Below are 25816 nucleotides of genomic sequence, written 5' to 3' on the forward strand. Positions count from 1 at the left end.
ATGGCCTCTATCTCCATTCTCATGCTAGATGTTGTCATATCATATGCTCTCTGCTGTTCCTGCACCAATCTGCCACTCACTCTTGCTGAGAAGCCCCATCCAGATTTTTCCCTCGTTTAACAGATCCATCCGTGTATACAACCACATCTCCGTGCCGTGAGTTTTCCTCAATCAGTTGTCGTATCTCAGCATCTGTCGCCCCATGCGGCCACTCTCTACATTCTCTGTTCAGCGTAATCACTACCTTCCCAAAATCTCCCTGCTGTCTCTCATTCATTTTTATCCATTCTTCACCCCGCTTTATATCTTCCAGCGGGCAGACTTCCTTGATGGTGTTTTCAGCCTCAGCCATCCAAGAAGCTCCTCGTTTTAGGCGATTTCCCTTGATTGCTCCAATGGCTTCGTGAAGTGGGTGTTGCTTATCCGCCGCCACTGTCATGTACGCCCTAACTTGAGCTGCTTTGTGCCTTTTTTCCACTGACATGAGGCCCAATACATGCCTCATACAGATAATTGGCATATCCCTGGTGCAGCCTAGTTTGATGCGCATGGCTTCATTTTGAACTCGCTCCAACTTGTCCAGTTGGGTTTTTGTCAAGGTCAATATTCCGAGCCCATAATCGATGACTGCCAAGACCAGCTGCTGATACATAAGAAGCAGTAGCCTTTGTTCCATTCCCGACGCCACCATGACCTTCACTGCATTCAAGCCCTTCTTTGCCCTTTCCACAACACCATCTATGTGATCTTTGAAGGAAAGACAGCAATCGAAAACCACTCCCAGATACTGCATCTTTTCAGGGATAGGCGAAATGATAAGCTGAGAGAGAGAGAGAGAGAGAGAGAGAGAGAGAGAGAGAGAGAGAGAGAGAGAGAGAGAGAGAGAGAGAGAGTGAGAGAGAGATGGATGAGAGAGATGGATGAGAGAGAGAGAGGGGGGGGGTATCTGGTATGGAAGATAAAGAGAGGGGGATATGGGGGAGAGAGAGGGGGGAGGGGTATGGGAGAGAGAGAGGGGGGGGAAGGGATGGGTATGGGAGAGAGAGAGGGAGGGGGATGGGTTTTGGGAGAGAGAGAAGGGGGGATGGGGTTTGGAAGATATAGAGTGAGAGAGCGGGGGGTATGGGAGGGAGAGGAAGGATGGGGGAGAGAGAGATAGAAAGAGAGAGGGGGTGGGGTGGGGTTTGGGAGAGAAAAAGAGAGAGAGAGGGGGAGGGATGGGGTTTGAGAGAGTGAGAAGGGGGAGGAGGAGGAGAAGAAGAAGAAGAAATGATGTTGGTTTGTTTGTATTTGTATGTTTCTGATTTTTAAAAACACAGGTTGCACAGATGCCGTCTTCAAACATAGGCAGATGCGATAAAGCAATAGAATACGACCAATGAACAGACATTGTTTTTGTGGATCAAGAGATGTAAGATGGAATGTTTTATGAAACCATTAACTTGACAAGAAGAGAAAGAGGAATGAGGAATAAGGGTCATAATCATGCATCTCTCACATAGAAAACCAACAAATGAAATGGTTTGGTCACCCCATAAAGATGGATCTAAAACCGCCAGCAGCCAGAGCCTACTACTACAACTACAATAGGAATACCCTCATCTATCCAGAGAGCAATCCATATTAAAGTATTATAAAGACATGATACATATTTTAAGTAAATTCATGTTGCTTTATTAGTGTAATGAAATCAATATGTACATGTATTAAAATTTAATAATGTACCAGTTTCAAGAAATTCAACTTGGTAATAATTTTAAGAGATAAATTATATTGAAAGCATCTTTAGAATGAATAATTTATCATCAATCTGCCAATCATAACATCATGCATCATATAGCGATCCAGAGATTCATAACATTCCAACTGCTCACATATAGACTTCAATGCATTCTTAGTTAACAAGACATACTGGTGTTGTTCTTTATTGAATGTGAATGTAATCAGGAACAAAATGTGTTTAAATGAGCATAAAAAGAGGTTCTCACTCTCTGTGTAGGCCTATATCTATTCAAAGTCTTTCAATCTGCTTCTACTCAATATTGGATCAATTTAGGTCCTTGTACAGAACCTTTACACACACAACATTGAAGGTGAAAGTCTCCATCATGTGAATACCCAATATATAACTGCGATGATACCACCTATTACATTTGTCACACCCTACCTATTGGGTTTCACCTTCAGAGACATTTTTTGAATTGCCTACTAAATGCAGGTTTTAAAGTTTATTATGTTTGTGTATTTTCTTTTCAGATTCAAAAACATTTAAAATCCTACTGGAAAAATTTTAAAAGTCAACCTCACAAAGATACGCGGCATCATGGCGAAAATGAAAAGAGCGAGACAAAAATTTCATGCTGCAGCTCAGAAAAGCAAGACAAAGGAGCAGTCATCAAAACAATCGGCAACTGATGGTGATGCGGAGATGCAGGATGATGCAAATATTTCCAGACTCATGATGGTAATGAATGCGTTTAAGTTTTTGCTTTGTTATTTTAATATGCGAAATATATTTCATTGTGGAATTCAAGGTCTCACTAATATCATGAGCATTTTAAATCTTATAATGTAAAGTCAAAGGATCACACTCGCCCCTCCCAATACATCAGGTATGGTTCACATTGACTAATATTATAACTTTATTTTTGTGGACCTTTTGCAGTTTTCGTAGTGTAGTACTGTAATTTTGTTTCAGAGAGAGTTGTTTTTTCCCCTTTGATCTTGATTCCAAATTGAAAATGTAAGGTTAGTTTTGATTGCAGTAGTAGTGCTGGGAACTGAATTGACCGTTTCAGAAGCAAGCATTTAATGATCAGTGTTCATTTGGCAGCAGCACACACACACGTATTGTATGTCTTTTTAAAAAACTGGCAATGCCAGAGTCCTACTGTGGCCAGGGAATACAGTTAAAGACCTTCAGCAATGTGCTAATTAATATTGAATGTTGGGAAACTCTCAGTGAGATACCATTTGATACCCTGTTAGTGTTTTTACTAAGAAAATAGGACTAACTCAGACAAAGAGAGAGAGACTGACAGAAGTTTGAGGGGTGGAGGTTTGACATCGCCACTGTGCCCCTTGTTTTTGCATCTATAGCCAGTTTGAACTTACTTATATGGTGAGTGAGTACATACTGAGTGAAGTCAGAAATTGTGAGGGAGAAAAATGTCAGCAAATGCATCCCTTTCTGCAGTTTACAGAACAAGCTGTTTCTTTCACTGAGTCAGAGTTTGTTGATCCTTCAGGGACTATTTTGATGAAAGATGTAGTAGCAGTAATAACGTTCATGGTTGAGTGTAAAATATATTCTGTTGAATCTGCTGGTGTGGGGTGAAAAGTATACGGTATTGTTTCTTAAATTTGAGCGCTGGAATCACAAGGCTGGTGACTGTTCCAAAAGTAGATCTGTATGTATTGGTCTGTAAAACATGCGTGACTCCTCTAAAAATTGCTGCTCTCAAACATGGCTTGTGGTTCATTGATGGTGATTTTGGAGCACTCTTTAAAGATAGGTCAACTTTCAGCTGGGATTTACTTTATAGGATTCATGGGCAATTTCTTCAGCCTGATGATAGTCCTTCAGTGCCTCTCATCCGTCAGAAGTACTAGAATGCTTTTCTGGGAGAATGCAAATAAAGATTGATTCAGTGAGCTGAACACCATACTTCTCAATTCGTTGCTTATTCAACTATAGCATGAGAATAAGATAGTTTATTTAATCAACTTCACTTTTAGTTCATACGTTGGAATTTGGAAGACTTTGTTCTGCATTATATATAGTATATGCCCGTGATCGTCTCACTGCCGAGTGCAGACTTCAGTGATTTTCTTTGTATTTCCACAGCCTCCCCCCTGTGCCCCTGCGGGTGTTCCTCACGGTGACAGCTTGTTCAAAGACGTCGACCTGTCAGGGTTGCACCTTTTAAAGCAGAAACTACCAGATTTTGATGCCTGCAGTTCAGTCACTAGTAAAACTTTCAAAGGTCAAAACTTAAAGAAGAAAGAGAAGCTTCAGCTTCGAAGAGAAGCATGGATGGCCAGTGAGTGCTTTTGGTTTAAAAAATACAATTTTGTCTTTGTTGAATTGCGGTCAAACTCGGCATTAACGAGCGTTTGTAATATCTTGTTACTGGATGCTTATGATGCTCTTGAGCCACTTACATCATCAATACAATGAACTGACTAGAGTAACATAGTTTGATGGTTAGACCATCATATGTTCATTATCTGTTCAATTGTGCACAAGTTACACTTCTGTCACTATTCTTTTCTTTCCTACTTTTTCTCCATTGTACCTTGAGGTTTCACGATCCTGTGGAGACATCAGGCTTAGGCTAGCTGGAATACCTCTTAGAGCTGGAAATTGCAAAGCTTCCAAGGTGTTTTTCACTCTCTCAGGCCGTCTTTTCCTTGGTCTTTCTCTAGTTCTTTAGCGAGACATTCTTGTGTTGTATGCTTTTAGGGCAGGTTGAATGCTAGGCATGCAAGTTATCCAAATTATTTGATTATTGCTTTTCAATATGCTGTTGGGTTGTTAAGGTATCCACTACTTCTCTGATAGCTGAGTAACAAATCCTGTCTCTTCTTAGCTTGTTTACAATCTTCCTCAGGCATCTCATTTCACATGTCATGATTTTGCTTTTCTTCACTATTACTGAAATTTAAAATGGAAGCTTTGTAGGCAATACATTTTTCAAATCACAGACTCTTTAATTTAAAGCTATAAAATGAGAATGTTTTTGTTTTAATTTCAGAAATGGATTCTATCCAAAGTGCCAAGCAGAAAAATAAGCAGAGGAAGCAAAAACAGAACACTCCCATAGTGGGAGACCTTACTCCTATGGAAGATGCTTTGCCCACACTAGAACTCCTCCTCAAGAAATCAGCACCCCTTGATGCAAAAAAGTGAGTGACCTTTGTGAAGTACATTATGTACATACTGCTCACTATAAGTGAGGGGTACCAGTTAAATGAAATTAAAAGCATAACTCACTGGGATTTAACTACACGGTATGATTTAGTTGGAATGTTCATGGCAGAGATGTGCCTCTGTTCTTTTCAGAGCAAGAAAAAGGGATTGGCCTTCAATTTTGTTGAATCGGAGTATACATTAACTCTCTTGGGCCTGGGCTATTTTTCACCCAACAACCATTGTTGCAGCCTGACAGTTTTGGGGTATATATATATTGAATTGTTAACAGCAAAAAGACCGAAGGCTATCATGATTTTTTTTACTGCAACAAAAGAAAGAAAGAAATGCTCTCACAGAAAAATAAAACTGCATCTGATTTATTCGAATTGTTTTTATATCAATATTTTAAAATGGCAATGTCTTGGGATTAAGCAATTTGTTTTTGCGTCAAATTTATAATAAAATCATCTATGGCAGTGCTCCGGTGACTGATTTAGTCCGTTATTGCCTAAAAAAAAGTATCGCACATAAATTAACCAAATTTTTAGCGAAACGAAACAAGTAGGTTAAATGTTGGCTCGCCGCTTCGTGTAGCTTGTAACTGAAAAACACAGGCAATTGATAAAGCGCATCCCTTAAATACACCTCGATTAGGCCGCCGAGCCAGTGGGGCTTCCCGTAAACACACTGAAATAGGCTCAAGTGAGTTAATAGCAATGTGAACTTTTGTGATCATAAATTGCAAATCCCAGTATGAGCTGTGTGAAAAGCCTGATTAGTTAAACTGCATGACTGTGTTATGTGACTTGTTTTTTTAACAAGATCCGGTGTAGGGCCTAGCTGATGGCGGCGTTAACGTCTTGGTGTCGATACCCAAAAACGCTGATGGGCACCCCAGGCGCGCGAGCACACACACACAAACACACACGCACACACACACAAACACACACGCACACACACAGACAGCACGCAGGCACATGTGCGCACACACACACACACACACACACACACACACACACACACACACACACACACACACACACACACACACACACAAGTGTTGTGCGCTCTGTGCGCTGCGTGGGTTAAACGTGTTAAGTTGGCTGTATGTCTGATGTATCATCAGTCGGGTGCACTGTGACTGATGAACTCTAGAGATAGAACAGACAAATTTCATTTGAAAGAAAAATGCAGGATACCATATAAATGGGGGAGGGGGGGATGTTTGCCCTGCAATGGACTTGGTTGAGCTTGAGTTTGTTCATTTATGTGTTCTGTGAATGTGGGTTATTTTGTTGAATTTAACTCATTCGCTACGTGTTATTTTTGGCTTGTGGACGAATTTTTTTCGGGAGGGCGAAATGAGATGATGACTAGTGCGCAGTTCACAGGTCTTGGGGGCCATACATTCAAATAAATATCAACATATTATATACCAACATTTTCAGTATGGTTTGTAGAATATATCTGTATTGTTTATTTGAGTATTTTTCAACTTTGGTTCCTGTAAGAGGCGATTATGCAACACAATTGTGATTGGCTGCGGATAAAATTTGAAAACAAAAAATTTATAATCTCAGATGAAACTCAAAAAATATGTTTGCACCTAGTCAAATTATACATCAAAATAACCATAACTGTATATATAGAACAGGAAAATATTGAAAAATGAGCAGTTATTTACATACATTCCATAATATTTGTACATTTGGATCATAACCTCCGATATTGAAAAAAAAAATTTTTTAAAATAATTTTGAAAAAAGGATCCCAAACAGAAAAAAAACACTCTTATCTTATATGGAATTATTCAGAATTGCATTTGGAATAAACCTATACATGTCTGCGGTGGTACCTTTGAGTAAATTCACCAAAAAGTAGTGATTTTGGGGAGAAAAAAAATATTTTGGCTATTTAGATCTAGGCCTAGATCTAGCACTCAAAAATGTTGATTTCTCAATTACAGTGCACTGGCAATTTGATTCCAGTAGTATCAATATTATAAAGAAGAGTCCTACACTTTTTTAGTGAGCAAAATAATAATACATTTTGTTGTGTAAAAGTAGTAAGACTGGTGTCTGGGCTATAATTTGGACTTCTTGATCAAACAATGTCGCATAAACTTCGAAATCGTGTTTCAAAACTGAATCAAAACTTCCGATTTTCGGTGGAAACGCTTGACCCGGAAGTCAACTTTATATTATGACCTTTATTTTGACATGGATATGTGGATTGGAATAGAAACCAAGCTAAAATTGAACGTCAGTTCTCGAGCCGTCGGGGGCGGCTTAGCGTACTGACGGCACTCTAGCCGCGCCGCCCGCTACGGCTTGGCGTAGCGAATAAGTTAATGAGTAAAGAAAACAGTGAATCCTCCTTTCATTTAGTCCAAGTTGTTTGTTGTATAAAAGTGTCACTGAATTTTTATTTTGTTTTACAGAGAGACTGACGAGAAATCCAGATCAATACCAAAGGAGAGGAAAAGAAAAAAACAAATGTAAGTAGGGCTTTATCTCTTATTTGGTGAGGTATTGTTCACCCATTTTCAAGTTTGAGTAAATAGGGGATTTTTTATAGTGTATATAATTCTTATTTGCCTTTTACTTCACCTTCTCACAAAAGTTTTTGATGCTTTCATAGCATGGTAAATAAGTTTGAAGCCTGCTTTATGCCTTGCTTGGGTGCAGTACTACTCTTTGCTATTGCTTTAACTCTTTAGGGACTGGGATTTTATGTAACTATGTAAAAATATCCAATGGCATTGTGTGTGTGTGTGGAAAAAGTTTTAATTAAAACAGAATTCTTGCAGTAGCAAGTTACTTTTCCCTCATTACTCTGAGGACTGGTAGGGCAATTTGCTTTATCAAAAGCATGCCTACCCTGAGTTTTTTTGTTGGTGTCCACTGTGTACACTTTCATGTAGGTCTATACTTTGGTTCTCTTTAAAAGATCTTCATTTTTTGCCTCTGCTATAGACATTCTCCTTTCAGTAAGCTGGAAACAGCCGAAAGAAAATGTGTTTAAGTTAATTTTACTAACTGCAGAAATGTGGTCCTTATTCAAAAGCAGTCTTTCTTTAAAAACTTCATGCTATGCCAAGTTTGCCTTTCATATATATCCCATATTTGATGTAGAAAGTTTATGTGTGAAGAAATTTCATCATTTACTTTTGTTGTATTGAAATTGAATGCTTGTTAAACTACTGTATATTTTTTTTCGAGTTTTAAGAAAGAAATGTGAATTTTTCACAAAGAAATCTCTCAAAACCCGCTAAAGATTTAATTTATGGAAATGTGTTAATGTTGTGTGGCCTTCTGCCCTAACAAATGAAACTGGCACTTCGTAGCAGTCAAGTGAACATGGAAGTTTTCCTGTTAAAGAGTAAAAAAACTTATGAAAATCAATTAATTATGTGATATTGATACATTTTAAAAAATCAGTTTGTAAAGTTTGATAATAGTTAAACAAATTTGGCCCCTTGAAAGTTTTATTGTCTCATAAGAGAAAATTTTTTCCAGTTTTCTCTGGCCTCCTTTCATGTATTCTCTCACTGATCTAGCCAAGCCAACTCTTTCAAACATAATGATATGGCGCTACTGCTATTATATCACTAGTGATGAAAGTACTAATGCCATGCTTTCAGATTAACTTACTGAATTCACCCTTTATTTACCAGGCTAGATGACATCTCCCTGTTCCACCGCGTGCACCAGCACCCGATGTTCCAAGAAAACGCTGCTGCCACAATCAAGGACCACTTGAAACATAAGCTGAAGCAAGAAGAACAGGAAATGTGTTCGTGACACATAAACCACTGTAGAGATGTTTATCATGTATCGTGTTGCTTGTAAAAATATGAAGGTTTTATTGCGAGAGAGAGAGAGATAAAGGGGCTGCGAGACATCCCTCCACAGTAATAAACTGATATGCATTGTCAATTCCAGTCTATTTTTAGTATCTGGTTTTATCAATGTAAACAGTTTCCCTAGTAATTTTTCATATCGTTGCCGTCGTGCACAAACCCACTAAGCGCGACCAACAAAATTTTACAGGACAAGCAAAAAACTAATTATTTCTTTTATTTCTTAATATTTTAGAAAACTTTTCAACTTTTACTAATAAAATATGATTCTTCACCTTCTCACATGTTGTTTGGAGTAGTGAAATGAATAATTACAAAGAAAAAGGACTTAAAAGATTTCTGCTCGAGTTTATCGTCGTGCACAGACCCGGTAAGCGCCAAGCGTGTCGCATACCTGTTTTGTGCACAGCGGGTCTGAATTGCTTGTCGTCAGAGGATGTCATTTCAGTGGTTTTGTTTTTGAGTATATTTTGATGACGGCATAATTTGTCATTAAAGAAGAAATTAAAGACATTTAAACATAGAAAGAACCACTACCTTGTCATTGTTTGTTAATAGAATATTTATTTGCCGTTTAAACAATACAAACACACAAACATACTAACAATAAAACACGAAAAAACATCCAGACATTGAGAAAATACGATAAAGCACAATGAGCGATGAAAAAAATAGTGTCATTACCCCCCCCCCCCCCCCCCCTTATTTTTTTCTCTCTCTCGATCTCTATCTGCCAAACTGTCTCTCTCTCTCTCTCTCTCTATCTCTCTCACACACACACACACACCCTCTCTTTCTCTCTTTTCTCTCTCTCTCTCTCTCTCTTTCTCTCATTATTCATTTAATATCACCTTTTCTGTAATTCTGATGTACACACAGCCTCTCATCCTCTCTCTCTCTCTGTCTGTATCATCTTTCACATCTCATTCTTCTCTCTTTCTCTCTCTCACCCTCTGTTCCTCTCAGCTGCAGATGAAATGAATATTTAAAATTCACATATTATACATTATATATTTAGTGCTGAAGATTATCGCAGAATGCATGGTGGTCTTTAGGGATAACGGCTTTTAGTTCCTGGAGGTGTTTGAATTTCACGCCTGTGATCTTCAAGGTCTCTGTGTAAAGAGGTCCCGGTTTTTCAGCGGCTACCTCTGATTGCCCTCTTCCCCGAGGAATATCCTTCCAGTCCTCATCAATTGTCAACTTGAAGGATATGTTCCGATCAGGCGTATAAGGCAACGAATGTCCACCACTTGTGGGTCACCTTTCCCACGACCTGGCCTCACACTTTTGTATGGTCTGAGTTTGGAATAATCCTTGAAAAATGTGTGATTTTGGTACTTGATCTCAAAGGGTCTGGGGTTGCACCTGGCTCTACCCATGATGTCAATGTAGTCCGCCAGCAGGTACACCGGAACACCTTTTGCTGGTCTCTCAATAATACTGAGGCAGGAATCCACTTCCATGTGCGTGTGTCCCTTGACAAGATATTTATGCTCCACTGTCTTACCTGTGCGAGCGCAAAAGTCACTAATAGCATTGGCAAGTACAACGTTTTTGTTTTGATATTATGCATCCATCACTAAAAATGATTATCCTGTCCACTTCGGTTTTAGCGTTTAGGTAATCTACCACACACGATCAACTTCGTTTGAAGTGAGCCCACTTTCTCCTTCATGCCACATCTAACACAGCTCGTCCTTGGAGACTAGATCGTAGACGGTGAAGTTGTGTACTGTGAGTTTTGTTCTGTAGTAGATGGCAGATGCTTGAAGAGAGCGAGCAAGAAGCACAGACTCCAAGTCCATACAGATGGTAACAGCCCTGACTCCGTCAGCTGAACCTTCGAGAGACAGTTTCTTGTCCATCTCTTTCTCAGCAAAGGCTCTTTCCTTCAGTCGCATGTGCTGTGTCCATGTCCCTTCGTCCATGTTTCCAACGCTGTGGGACACACATAAGTCACATAGGTAATTTTGGGGATGATGTAACGCCAAATTATTTTTGTGAAACTCCTCATTGAACACCGTTAGTCCCAAGCCCTTGCGGCCCAGTTCTTCACACTTTTTCAAGTACTCCCAGTGTAAATCTGCCAGAGAACGAAAGTGAGGCTCCAGATAAAGCTTTGCAGAGGTTTTACGACAATAGTGAGATGGGAATTTTGGTAATAATCCAAAGAATTCATTCACCAGGAACACTTTTTCATCACTTTGAACAAGAGATTTAAGTCTGCGTTTGGCAGGGCTTTCTGAATCTGACTGCAAGGAATCAGTGGAATTTCGAATCATCCAGTCTAAAGCTAGAGTACTGGTAATAATAATAATAATAAATAGCATTTATACTGCGCATTTCCATTTCCTAAAAGATGCTCAATGCGCATTACAATGAAAAAGACATCACATCTTAAAAATTAATCGACACAAATGTGTACGTAAAACAAAGTATTATACATATAATATAAATGCATATGTGGAATATTTTATACCAGAAAAAGTCTCGCATTGAGGTTGAAAATGTGTTCACTAAAAATATACAATGCAATAAAAAATTCACGAACAGTCAAAATAAAGTTGAAACGTGAGTAACTAAAACATAAATTCTATACAGATAGAAAAACATTTCCGTTCTCTCTCTCTCTCTCTGTCTCTCTCTGTCTCTCTCTCTCTGTCTCTGTCCCTCTCTCTCTCTCTCCCTCTATCTCTCTCTCTCTTTCTCTCTCCCTCTCTGTCTTTTCTCTCTCTTTTCTCTCTCTCTTTTTCTCTCTCTCATTCTCACTTGCTATTTCTTCAGTCTCACAGTCTGGCATACACATGCATATATATCACAGTACATCATTATGACAGGTATGCTTTTGTGAATAAAAAATGCTTCAGCTGATTTTTGAAAATGGAAATTGTTGGGGCAGATCTTATTTTATATGGGAGTTCGTTCCATACCTGGGGACCAAAGAACAAAAAGGAACGCTCGCCGTATGTTTTGTAATTTTGTTTTGGAGTTTTAAGAATTAGATCGTCAGAGGCTGATCTAAGGGCTCTAGGTGGATTATATAATTCCAGGAATGTTTTAAGATAAAAAGGTGCACTATCATACATTTAAAACAGAGAACGGCAGTTTTGTATTTAATCCTTTGTTTTATTGGCAGCCAGTGTAGTTCTTTTAGAATTGGTGTTACGTGGGCTGATTTCTTTTGTTTCATTATCAATTTTGCTGCTTGATTTTGGAGTACTTGTAACTTTGATAGTTTTTCGGATGTCAAACCGGACAAAATAACATTACAGTAATCTAACTTTGATAAAATGAGTGTTGTTACAAGTGTCTTGGCAGCTGCTTTAGTTAAATAATTTCTTACACTGCCAATTTTCTTAAGCTGAAAGTAAATACTTTTGCTGAGCTGGCTTATTTGGGAGGACATAGACATATCATAATCCAACTGAACCCCTTGATTTTTAAGACTTCTTTTTGAACGAATGGTATGGTTATTAATATCAATTTGTAGCTCTGGAAGATTTTTAATGGCTTTTGTATTTCCACTCAACATTATTTCCGTCTTGTCATCATTTAGTTTCAATTTATTGCTGGTCGTCCATATTTTTAAATCTCTAGTACATTGTTCAGTAGAGTCGACTAAAAGTGGTATTTGATCGAAATCAATAGACTTATAAATTTGAGTGTCATCAGCATAAAGATGGTAATTCATGCCATATTGACTTAAAATATCAGCAATAGGTTGTGTATACATTGTAAACAAGACAGGTCCAAGAACAGACCTCTGAGGAACACCACATCTAAGCAAAACATTTTTTTGTATACACGAACTCTTACTCCACATTTCTTCAAGAAATATTGATATGAGCAGGATCTTTTCGATACTTCCGAAGTTGTCCGCTTCCTCTTCACATTAACCTTGTCAACTAGACCGTTGACGTACACTTTTTTACTCTCCCATGATAGTGACCACACACAGTCAAAAATCTCTGCTCTGTCTTCGTCTGAAAGAGAATTGCACTCCATCCCTTTGCAGGTGCGGTTGCAAGGTTCCAGAAGTTGACGTGCTGGTCTTTGGGCAGAGACATAGCTTTACCCCGACTCCCTGAGAAATCTCTGTTTGTTTCTCTACCAATTTTCAACACCTTTTTTCCCTGGTTTTTGAGTCAGGGTAGAGAATTCTTCATCGGCGGGGACAGCTTCTGCAGGTGGCTCGGGTAGGCATGAGATTGTTGTTAGTACCCTGCTGCCCATGCTAGCAATTGATACCGGGAGGTTGTTGACCGAGTCCACAGGGCCAGCGTCTGATGCTAGAAGGGCGTCGACTGTGTCGGTAGATGATGCTGAGGGGATGTCGGCTGTCGGTAGAGGATGCTGAGGGGATGTCGGTTGTGTTGATACTGGCTACAACTGGAGCTGGAGTAATATCAGCTGTGACAGCAATATGATCAACTGAAACTACAGTGACGTCAGACTGCAACGTAACATGCAGAGAACTCGTTGGGACTGAAAGGACAGGACAAGAAGCCTGCCCCTGAAGCTCTCCAAGAGTGGTTGAGTTTGGTCAAATGTGGTCACTGACGAATTTCTGCGTGGTGTTGAACAAGTATCCAGTGAAAAGTCCGACGTGTCAAAGCATGACACAGAAATATATAATTCTGAGGTTTTGTTCAAGAAAACATTGTCTACTATGTCTTCGATGGCACTTTCTGATACTTCATTAAGCGGCAATATTTTGGGGGAAGAATTTTTGTCTTGACGATCAGCACATTTTTCAGATCTCGAAAGTGACAACTGGACCAAACGTTGACCCCTGCTGAAGGGAAAGATGTTTAGTGAAGAATAAAACAGACGCTCGTTTCGCTTAACAATCCTTGACTGACTGCATGAGTTTTTCAGTATACAGTAATATAAAATTTTCAAGACACAAAAAAGAATTTGGTCTCCAAACACTATAAATGGTCATACAAACCAGTCTTATAATATAACACCGCGTTGAAAGCCGCCAGGCGTTGGCAAAGTGTGTTGATTTATTGGTTACGAGGGAGAACAAATTTGGAATTCTAACACGTTTAGGGTTAACCTGTGATTGGTGTACGCGGGCATTAAAGCTGTTTTCCATGTCCACATATGAATATAGATTTAATGCGGTCTGGCATGTTTGATTTGCTCCTCTTTGCATTTTATCAATATTTACTTTGTTGTAGTTAAGGAAAGAGGCTGCAGTTTAGTTGGAAGTGTGAAAAACATTATTGGTACTTTTTCCATACATGGGCATAGACCTTCCGATGTTTAATGGGGCATTGCATTTTAATTTGACTGTTTGTTGATCTTCTGCTTGAAGTGTGAAACACCTTATTGGTACTTAATCCGTTCCTTCGTCTTGGGCAATGTTCTGGGCTTTCCAGCGCAAAGTACCTTGTTCACGACCCACTATCATGCTAAAAAAAGGGACCCAACGTTGCGTAAGATGGACCGTCAGGCATGACACTATTATTAGGCCCTCTAATATTTCCCAACAAGCGACACGGCGCGACGGCTGATCACGCTGGGGTGCCGGCACAAAGCAATTAGGTGCCTCACTGGCGTTTACAGTTTTTTTGCCCGACGGCTTTCACGCAGTTGGAGATAGGTTTTTTTTTTCATTTGTGTTTTAATTTACTTATTTTTCACCTGTGTCAAATATTGTTTGACTGGGACATACTGTATGTTAAACAGAATCATATAAGCAAAAAAAAAGTGGATTAAAATTTTTTTTGTCGCTTACAGCGTTGGTGCACAACGGCAACGATATATATATATATATGCCAGTCAGTGACTAAATCACCTTATGCTTCAAGTAGGCCAATAGCAAAAGTAAACAAAGTTTCATAACAAATTTTGACAGACCTGACACCAATTTTAATCAAATGTTAATTGACAAATGAGATTTTCTTCCGTTAGTATTCTTTTGTTTGTCCTTCTCTAACTTTCTTCTTCCTTTTTCCTCCGTTCCAGTTTGGCAGCCTCTTCTTGCGCCTTTTTTTCCATTGGGGCTCTGTTCTCCTCAATGGCCTCTTTGCTGGTCAGCAGTCGGTGTGTCGTGATGGCCCTTGACTTGCCATGGCTGCTGGACGTTGCGGGTTGCTGCTGTCGGAACGACGTCCAACAGGCGACCTATTTCTAAATTCCACTCCGCAGCAAAAAGAGGCACTTGCTTGATTTCTTGGGTTTGCTGACTTGGACCAGGTAGGTTGCTGGAAAGTTTCCTCTCTCGAGATCAGATCCCCCAGACTCGTCTCCAGGGCTGTCAGGTCTCCTGAGGAGCTGATGTCAATCATGACACCGCTCAGGAAGTTGAGCTTGCTCATCCACTGAAAGTGACAGTGGTGCCAATTTCCTGGTCAGTGTCCTGGGAGCCCAATTCCTGAGGTTGGTCCACTTGAGTAGCTGGGGGTTCTGCCACTAGTGCCTCCATAAAAGTGTCAGCTTCTGTATACATGGCCTCTGACGGAAGGAATGCAGACGCTGGGGTTCGCTGTCTGTAAAGAGGTGCGATCCCTGTAGCCTCAAAAGCCTTTCTGAGTAGGCCCGGGGTCATGGTGGCAGTCCAAACCCTGTTTAGAAGTCCTGGCCAGGTCACTTTGTTGATGACTTGTCCTCGGTTGGCAGCCCAAAACTCTGTGCATGCTCTCCTCTAGGCTGCTTTGAAGGGTTTGAAAACAACCCTGTCAAGCGGCTGCAAGACATGCGTTGTGTGTGGGGGTAGGGCCAAAACATGGATCCTCTCCTTCTCTGCCAGCTCCAGCATCTCAAGTACTTTGTGACTATGATGCAAATCCAGGATGAGCATCTGGGGCCGCGACACTCCACCATGTTCGAGAAAGACCTGGGTGAACCATTTAACTCCAATCTGATCGTTCATCCAGGCATTTTTTCTCTTGATACGCCCAGACGGTTCCTTCAGGAGCATCTTGTGTATCAAAGGACTGGACTGATTTTATGGTCTTGCCTTTCACAACACAGAGTGGAGGAATGGCCTTCCCAGCAGCCTTGATGCAGGCCAATGTCGTCACTCTCCGTTGACGGACTGCATGGCGCAACCAGGTTCCGAACTCCTCTCTGTGCTGTCACTTTCGAGGCATCAGGTGAGAATTGCGAACCTGTCTCGTCGCATTTCCACACTTGGTCACTTGTCAGGTTTGTTTTCCAGCCCCAAACTCCTCACCAAACCCTCCAGATCATCAAAATATTTATTTACTACTGGCCTGGTCATCATATTGAGCATTTCGAGGCACAGTTTTGTGGGGTTCGAATCACAAGGTCTGGACGCCTCTTTTTTAATTCCTACCAATAGTCCTTCCCATCTTTGAACTGTGTCTTGAGTCCCAGCCTCTTGGGGACAGTTCCCTTTTTCAGCAAAAATTGCTGTATGGTTAAAGGGAAACCAGTTTTGAAGAAGCTGTTACCTTATCTACAATATTTTTATCTATATCTGTGGGTATGTTTCTTCCCTCCCAGTCCTACGGGCAAGGGTAGATCTGCCTGTGACATTATCTGCTAAGTCTTTCTAGGAATATTATACTCTCTGGCTGCCCCAGAACAGCTCTGTCCATTCCGTATAGCTTCAACTGCCTTCTGCAAATCATCACGTGAATATTTGTTATATTATATATACCCTTGTCGACTTTACCCATATCTGAAATAAAGCAGATCTATATGTTTTGAAACCGGTATAAACAACAATAAAATGCAACAAATACAAAATGACGCCCAATTAAGGCAATGAAACACAACAAGGCAATAAAACACAACAGATGTAAAAAGTAGGTTATAGATTGCAAATTAGCAGAATGGAGTTTTTAAAAAAGGGGCAATATTGTATGGCCAACCTTTCAGTTTTCACTAGTATGTTCATTGTATTCTGCCATTTTTCAGCCTTCCAACAAGGGAAGGAAGTTGCACTTTTTGAAAATGTTTTGTCCATTAAAAAGAGCATTAGAAAGTACACAGTCTGCATGCCTTTGATTTGCGAGACGTGAACTGTTTATAGTTTCAGTTAAAAGTATGTCATGTATTCACAATATGTGTAAGTATCATTATTCGTGTATATTTTTTGAAGTTATAAAAATGAAATTGTTTTGACAACTAACTTGAGTGCAAGGTCTTCAAAATGAAATGTACTGCAGTATGTCAAACATAGAATTTCATTCCGCCTACAAAAATGAACACTAAGCTTCCACTCTGTAATTTTAAAAAAAACAACTTCACAGGGTGTCACTGGAAAAAGGGAAAACCAGTGGCATGACATGAGCCGGCATAAAAAATTTTTTTTACTCACACTTTGTCTGGCAAAGAATATTTTGTGTGTGTAACTCACCATGATGTAGGCAAAACTAGTTTGCTACATGCCTGTTCAATAGCCTCCAGGTGTCTAACGTGAAGCTCTTGTTTACTGGTGCAAGCTTGTTATAGCATAAAGTATTGAGTGTATGTGCTCTGAGCACTCCATTTAATGTCACCGTGTCTTTCTCTTATGTGTGTGAAAAGGAAACACAGTTTAAATTTAATAGTAGACAGATTTCAGACACGCCTAATACCGGTATACTTTATTTGTTTGCTGGTTTCCAGGTTGTAAAACACATTAATCAGGTTCATCTCGCTCAATAGAGCAATGCAAAGACTCTGCCGCTTTCTTTGCAGCAATGTTCAAAAGGTAGCATGGGCAGCCTTGAAACCCTGGTGTGCGTGGCGTATCAGTTAGATGCTTTGCCATCACACACCGGAGATTCGATTTCAATTCCCATGTGGGGAGTATTTTTATTGAGTATTTTAGTCTTCCTGGGACGTTTTATCCCTCTCAGCCTGTGTTGGCCCTGACAGGCAGGGTCAACCCCGCTTCCAAAAATGATCTAATTGTGTCAACGCGGGTGAAAAAACATCCAATGCACATCTCTAAAAAACAAAAGCCTTTAATCAGACAGAATTCTGCTCAGTGAACTGGGTAGCCGAGCCTCACAATTCAAGTGGCCAAGCATCACATTTATATAAGCATTGTCAGCAATAGAACTGATCCGCATGTCCCAATGAAGTCCATGTGTAGTGAACTCACTGTCAGGGGCATGGTAGATATTCTCCTCTCCTGAACTACCACAAGGAGTTGGAACTGATTAGACATCAGTGTTGTCAGTGATGACTTTTCTGTCACCATGACACCCCAGAGCAGTGGAATATTGCTGCTCTGATCCCTTGTCATTGCTCACATCCGTTCAGTGAGAAAATGGCCTTGATTGCTCAGCCTTTGCAAGATTCTGTTGCCTCTATAGCAATGGCACTAAGCTTCCTTGCCTTTGTGCGTCCACATTTTGAAACTCTGACCCATATCTGAATCGGGAAACATTTTCTGGAACAGGTGTCTAGCATGGTCAGCTATTGCCAGAGGGAGAATGTTCAACAAATAAATTTGCGAAGAGCAGCTTTGCCTTGATTGTCTTCTGCTTCTCACTTGTAGACTGGTGTCTGTGGTTAGATGCTTCGCTGTCGCACACAGGGACCTGACTTTGAATGGGGAGAACTTTTTATAGAGTACATGTATTGCAGTCTTTCTGTTGTATTACCCTCAAAGTCAACCTCGCAGAACTTACCAGAGTGTCTTTATCTTAACTTGGACCTCTTGATAAATGTAGTAGAGGCCATGTCCTCGTATACCTTTCTCTGATCTTTTTTTTTGGCATTGCGGGGCTGGCGGTATAATGTTTTTTGGGGTTGTTTTTTTTGTTAATATTATTTAGAGTAAATTAGAGCAGACCGTGAGAGGCTTTGTCTCCCTGCCTCAACCTGCTTCTGTGGAATAGTGATTAGGTGCTTCACCCTTCTTGCAAATTATGCGAGTTATTCCCTTGTGAGAAAAGTTTTTTTATCGAGGATCTCAGTCATTCGGCTGGGACATTGTGTCCCTTTCTTCAGTTTAGGTTGGCTGGAACAGGCAGGGTCAGCTCACCTTCTGTATGATCTAAATTAAAAATACATTTTAAAAAAATTGTCTCTCTGTTTGTGCGTGTGTATAAATCAAAATTGAAAATCACATGTATTGTGGGATCAGAGGCTACCGTAGTACAAGGATGGGGAGGGAGCAAATCTTCAAGCACCAGCTTGCAGAGTCATGTGTGGGAGAAAGGGAGGTGTCCGTGCGCAACTGCAGAGTAGGTGCTGTGTGCAGTGAGTGCCTCTGGCTGCCTGTTCGCTGGCAGTGTTTCCTTTTCATACATTGACAAAACCTAGTGGTGTGAGATTTGAATGTAGTTTTCAGCATTGATATTAAATGTATGCTTTCCAAAGGAATCAGAACTTGGGTACTAGTGGGGCTTTTTAAAACAACATTTTGATGATTTTTTAATGCTCCCGCCACCCCATCAACTCAATTTAGATCATTTAGGAGGCAGGCTTGAACTTGAACTGGATGAAACCTGCCTGGGCTAAGAGGGATACAACATCAACATCCCAGCAGAAAGACCAGGATACACAATAAAATTTCTCCCTACTACATGTATAGAACTTAGTTTTTGTTTTAGTAGTAGATGTTTTACGGCGCTCGTAACTGCATAAGGTCATATGAGTATGAGTGCCAAGGGGTGGATGTCAACAGAGAAGTCCTTACAGGGAATCAGACTTACTCTCCTCACCTCTCTAGCTTCAACTTCAACAGCACAAAGTCTGTTTCGACTATCAAGGCACCCCGGAAATAGTGGGTCACAAGAGTGGGACAAACATACAAAACGACAAAAGAAGTACATGTAGAGGAAAAATGACGATAGTAAGGATTAGGAAAGAAAAAGCAGCAGTTCCCTGTTGCAGTTCCGGCACAGTTATGAGCATGACATCGGTGAATCAGCCCATTTACAACTCTACTGTGCATAAGAACGAGTTAATGTCCCCCCTTTGGGAATGGCCTAAAGACACTTCAGTCACAGAACTTAGAAACAAACTTGGGTCTTCTGTGGGTAATACATTACACCACAGGCACTGGTCCGATTCCTCTATTGGCATGCATTTCATATCAATTGGTCTCAACAAGAAACGACTTGTTAATCACTACTGGCACGTGCAAGTAAATACAGTGGAACTCGGATTCAATAAGAACTCAGATTAATTCAATGAGAGGAGATGAATTCCCCGGGTTTTTTTTTTTCTTCTTTTAAAATCAATAAAAATAACCTGGATTCGACGAGCACTTAAATCAGCAAGCTTGGATTCAACGAGGTCGCTTCCAGGGTGAAGAGCCTCCGCAGACATGGCTTTACTCATTTTTCTCCCACAATGAACTTTGAAACCATCCATTGCATCTACACCATAATTTGCTTTGCCGATTGCATGCGACCAATCAGCGGCCTTCTTTCATACCAACACGCGCACATATGTAATCTACGCTTAGTGTTTGTCGGGGTCGGATGGGCGGCTTGCACGCATGTGACTGTGTGTGCGCGTGTCAGGGGGGGGGGGGGGGGAGCACCCCACCAGCGGTCTGGCATGGAACGTCGCAGGTACAAATGCGTTGCTCCCTTCCCCCAGGGCAACTGATCATTATTACAAAGATAAGCTAGTCTTGACGTAGATCTACGTATTGAATTGTGCCCTGGTCTATGGAATCAAAAGTTGCCGTATGGTAGGCTCTACACAGAAACACAACTTTTTGGCAAACAATCGAGATAACACGGCGTGCATTTGAACTAATTGGTCTTTTTTTTTTTTGCACAGCTCATAATATGCAGGCATTTCAGGCAACGTATATTACTTCTCTTTATTCATTACTTGCTCAGTGCCTGTAATTGTAATTACACAAAACCTTATGTTTGCTATTACGAACACTCGGATTCAACGAGATTTTTTTAGTTCAGCCCCGGCAACTTCGTTCAATCTGAGTTCCACTGTACTGTATGCGGGAAAATAAGAGAAAAATAAAAAAAAGACAGTAAACAATGGTCATTGTCTTGTTTTTTATGATACTTATTTATTCAACTTTATTATTTTACCATAATAAATTTTGTGTAGTGAGAGATGTCAGTATTATATATCAACAAAATGCAGCTAAGCACTGCAGTGATTGCATGATGATCCCACAACCAAACAGGAAGAAGAAAAAAAAAAAAAGCAAAAAAAAAAAGCAAAGCAACTGCAAGCATCAAGCTACAAGAGAAAACTTCACCTTGCTGACAAAAATGTTTTAGAGCAAATCTCAAGATGTCAATCTTGTGTTACCTGGCTAGTGCCCTGCCAGTGAGTAATTCTGGGGCATAAAGCTTGGACAGTGATAATATTAAAATGATTTGCAAACTTATTATAGAATAGAGCCTACTTTTTGGTTTTTAATTCATCTCAAACATAGGCTACCAATATTTATGAGCTGATGACCGCATTGATATTTTTATAACTGAGAAAATATAGGTTAACAAGGCTCAAGCATTGGGTATGTTAAAGTTTTTACATTTGGTTATGTTCAACATTCCTTTTTCAATTTCCAATTTTATGCAGGTGATTTTTAAAGGAGACACTATTTATTTCTTTATCTGAATAACAGGCACTTCACAGCATTGCCACATCCTCAGATAATTTGTGGTGGTGACTTCTGGAGGCAGCAAAGGACTGACTTTGGTTTTTATCTTGAGCTTGATAACTTACTGTCATAGGAGAGATTCAGATATCAAATAATAAATTCAAGGGAAAACAGAAAAAGAAACCCTCTTAAAAGTGACACCCACATTTCATTGAGTGAGAATTTTACTAAATAAAACGCGGATAAAAGGGGTGGGCATTTTAACTTTAAGTGGTATTTCACAACCTTCATCATGTGAAGTACTTTTTTCCCCCCAAGTTCAAGGCCTGTGAGCAGAGCTGGAAGTCACCTCGAACAAGTAAAATTTCATTCGAGTCAGGCATATCTTCAACACGACAACACGAAACAGAAAAGCTGTCTAAACAATGCTTTCTAAAATGTAGAAATAAACTGATTAAAAACAGGGTCAACAATCCTTTTACTCTCTGGAAGACATTACCTCTCTACCTAAATTGATCTCTAAAATCTTCAAATAGAGCAATTCTACAAAGGTTTGTGAAGCCACTTTCCGTGACAGTGTTATACGCTCAAAAAACTAAAAGCAAAGGACACCGGGCAATAAACATGAGTTTTAAATTAATAGACCCTCGTCACTCTCAGGACAGCTGATGTATGTCCAAAATATTAATCCCAACACGCTTAAAGAAGAAGAAAAAAAAAAAGGTGACAGCATGAGAGATCACAAAAAAAAGAAAAGAGGTAGCTGTGAGTGTGAAAAGAAACTTGAGAACTGGGTGAGATGAAAATGTTCTGCATCGCGCCATGATGCAAAGAACCCAGTTCCAAGAAGCACACTGTAGCAAAGCCCATCAATCATCAAAATATATGAGCACGCTACAGCATGGCCCATCACTCATCAACATGTATGAGCAACCGCACATGTCCTTCCACACCGTTACCATGAAGACCCTGTCAGTCAAGCGCCAATGAAAATTCAGGCATGACTTCAAATAACAATTCTGTTTATGGAATAATAGAACCCTGCATCAAAAAGCAAGATTGTATTTTTCCAGTCAATTAACTTGAGATAGATCAAGGGATGAAGTGAAGACATAATAATGGAAGACAAGGGACATACGACGAAACATGGGTACATTGGACCGACAAAAGGCAACCTCTACAAAACCTGTGCATGTAACAAACGACAGGTGACAGTTTTTGCTATTGACAGCTTTTATCTTCAGTTCACGCAGGTATGAATAATAACAATAATAGGTGGGCATGGGATCGACGTTTAAATATTGCAGTGCTCTTACGTCAAGCTTACATAAGTCTCTGATCATCTGAGAGAAAAATTTCCGTTTCTGAATCTAAAGCATACTTCTCTCCAAAGCACCACTCCATTCATTCCAGATCACTTTGGTTCACACACACAGTACCAGTAAATTGTATTCAAACTGTCACTGTACTTTAATAAATTAGGAGAAAAAAGTTAACAAATTTTGATTTTGAATTTGGCAGTTAATTGGAAAGTTTAAATGCACTTCACAAGCTGAGCATTTATGTCACTCATGTTCTATCATCTTTATGAAATGCATAAAAACTAAGGAAAAACACTGCAAAGGTACAAAAAAGCTTTCTGACAAGCATCTTAAAATGTCTTCTAGGCACTCTAAGACAGGAGAGTATAAAAGGTAAAAATAACTAGGTAACTGTTAAACTGGCGCAAAATACACTTTTTCAACTCTGTTGTTATAACCGCATGACATTGCATTTGACTCATTAGTGTGAAGAAATATCGTCGCCATAGAGATTTAAGAAGTATTGTATTCTCTCTGAACCCATTCAACTGAGTATCTCTGTGATGTGATCTTTCGCCTGCACAATAACATGATAGGGTAAGTAGGCTACAATGAAACAAACGTGAAGGCTTGCAAGCCTCGGTAGCATATAATTATTATTATATAGCACACAGACTGACTCACTATTCTCAACAAAATGCTTATTGTTGTAAATTTTTAAATATACGTCTGGCCGTCAATTCTAATACTGAGACTGGAATCCAGTTGATATATCAGGTGTGATATGACAAAGATAAAGTGTTGATATAAAATGTGTCTTGGCCAAACACTGCATCAATCACAAAAGCCAACAGGTTCAGAAAATTTCACTCGCATCACGGCACCAGTGGCCTGAATGTGAATGTATTTCCTGCATCACGAGAAAACTTCTAATTTGTAACAAGTATATCCTAAGTCTCAAAACAAATTATTAAAAAATTATATGATAATCATGAATGGAAAGTGTCCGATACAATGTACTAAATGGCAGGACAGTGTCAAACAATTCGCACGCTCTCACCACATTATCATCATCAACAGTAAGAGTAAGATGGTGCAAAAGGCACAATGCAGACTGCAATTTTTTTCTAAGAGAATTGTTGCTATTCTGATAAAACTTTGTCTCTACAGAAAAGCAAACCAGTTTCACTGTTCAAACAAAATATATGCAAGTCCTCAATGTGCCCAAAGCTTAATTAATTTCAATCAAGTTTTCCACTCAAGTTGCAGAGGCTAATAGAACAGTCAAATCCTCAGTAAATCTGAAGACAGTTGTGAAAAATACTTTCTTCTTCATTGCAAATAGAAAAATTCTGGTGACAACCAATGCATCCACTACAAAAAAGCAAAGAGAGAAGAAATGGAGCAGAAGATCTCCATATTCACTGAAGCTGCAAAGCTACTATACTCCCAAACATTAAGGGTGGGGGTGGTGTGGGTTCCAAACTTGCATGGGAAGCAAGTGAGAAAGTAAAATAAAGCTCAGAAAAGAAAAACAACAGTAAATTTTAAGAGCTTTAAAGCAAAATTATTTGAAGTTTGAAGTTTCATTTCACTCATTCGCAATAACAAACATTTGTTTATCAAAAAAGGGAAAAAAATAAAGCACTGTGCAAAAAAGAAAATGTCACTGTCACTGTATTAGCCATCAGAAAATTTAAAACTCAACAAAAGTGACAAACTTGTGAAACACTAATTACATGGCAAAGCATAATTCAGAATTACTTGCAACCTTCTATCATGTAGGAAATAGTAAAACTAAAAGGGTGATTTAATTGTTGAGCAATTCTACTATAAATGGCTTCAAGATTTTAATTGCAAAATGCAAGCCATCAAACGCCACATGAAAGCTTGAGAGGTAGAACAACTCATCACACTAAATAGGAACTAATTACGTAAGTTAAGTAAAGAGTCATCTTTTCCATTAATTTTATGACATTTAAAGAACACAATCTTGTGACTTCTAATGTATACAATGTAGATGTCTCAAAAATGATTCAAAAGACAAAAAGATTTTATCACTGTGTTATGCTCAGTAAAAAAAATTAATATGGCCCTTTACTTTAGGAAGCACTTTGACAAAAAAGAAAAAAAAAATCATCTTTGCAAAGCACATCATTTAAAACAAATCGACACAATCCTTTCTCAAACAGTTTCCGGTAATCTTCAAACACACTCATTCCTCAATCTTGCAGTTCAACAACATTCTAAAAAGATTTGCAACGAAATAACTGCATGATTTCATGCACTGATAAAATAATAGCTTAATATCAAAATTCAATAGCCTAAATATCTACAACAGTAGGCGTCAAGCCTACAAGATTAAGACTAAAAGTGTAAGGGTTCAAAATGTGTACAGGCTACCATACTACCAACACTTGTTTCCAAGGCAACTAAGAGCAACACAACAGCTATTTGGTAAATTTAAAAAAAAAAAAAAATAATGGTTCACTTTACAAGAAAAAAGTGCACCCTTTCTAAGGTTTCAGAAACGCTATGAACAAAAACAAAATTCACTGTATAGATCTTTTCAGTATAAAAGAACAATGTAATATCATTCAACTTACACCAACAAGACAAATACACAGAATATAATTAACATGACTTAGAATTTGTGAATAAAAACCATCACATTTGCTCACAATCACACAAAAGAACTCTCCACAAACTATGGAATGTAACAACTTTCCGCTCAGAGCTCATCGTGCTTGGGGCCGCTAAATTCTTCATGGGAGATAAATCCATCCTTGTCTTTGTCTTCATGGTTAAAGATCTGTGTGATGATTTCTTTATGCTGATCATCTGACGATTCCCCGGACTCACCAGCCTCTTCAGACTTCTTTTTCAGGTAGGAAGAAACCTGGAAACAAAGCAAAGATACGAGTTAGCTTCTGAGGTCGGGTACATAATCATCAGCTCTCTGCACCCTGAGGGCAAAAATACATTTAAACCTGCTCTAATGGCAATCTGTCTAAGACAATCACATGTACAAACGACCACTTCCCACCTTACATTTTTTCTACATACCATTATGACACTGTCCAAAATGTTCACCTGTCTAAAAGAACTATTTTCTCCTCAACAAAGGGTAGCTGTCTTGGACAATGTCGACTTTGCAGCATAAATATTCTAGACCTCTATTTTTTTATTTTTTCCTTGTCTGTTTTTTTTTTGGGGGGGGGGGGGGG

General features: G+C 39.4%; 2 protein-coding genes across 2 annotated transcripts in view; one reads left to right on the top strand and one right to left on the bottom strand.

Moving 5' to 3' along the window:
* Window positions 1-1246: 1246 nt before the first annotated feature.
* On the top strand, window positions 1247-9308 carry LOC101845852 (protein FAM207A; the record flags this gene model as incomplete). The annotated part of the gene is given in 6 exon segments (XM_005099911.3): window positions 1247-1411; window positions 2257-2464; window positions 3848-4043; window positions 4758-4908; window positions 7356-7412; window positions 8592-9308. Coding segments are annotated over 5 exon segments (672 nt in total). The 3' UTR covers window positions 8719-9308.
* Window positions 9309-20722: 11414 nt separating this feature from the next.
* LOC101847190 (FK506-binding protein 2) overlaps window positions 20723-25816 on the bottom strand; it is an 11230-nt gene continuing 6136 nt past the window's right edge. The window contains exon 4 of the mRNA XM_005099915.3: window positions 20723-25488. Coding sequence (XP_005099972.1) covers window positions 25321-25488 — 168 coding nt within the window. The 3' untranslated portion in view covers window positions 20723-25320. The remainder of the gene's footprint in view (window positions 25489-25816) is intronic.

This window comes from Aplysia californica, unplaced genomic scaffold (assembly GCF_000002075.1).
Source record: "Aplysia californica isolate F4 #8 unplaced genomic scaffold, AplCal3.0 scaffold00229, whole genome shotgun sequence".
Lineage (NCBI taxonomy): Eukaryota > Metazoa > Mollusca > Gastropoda > Aplysiida > Aplysiidae > Aplysia > Aplysia californica.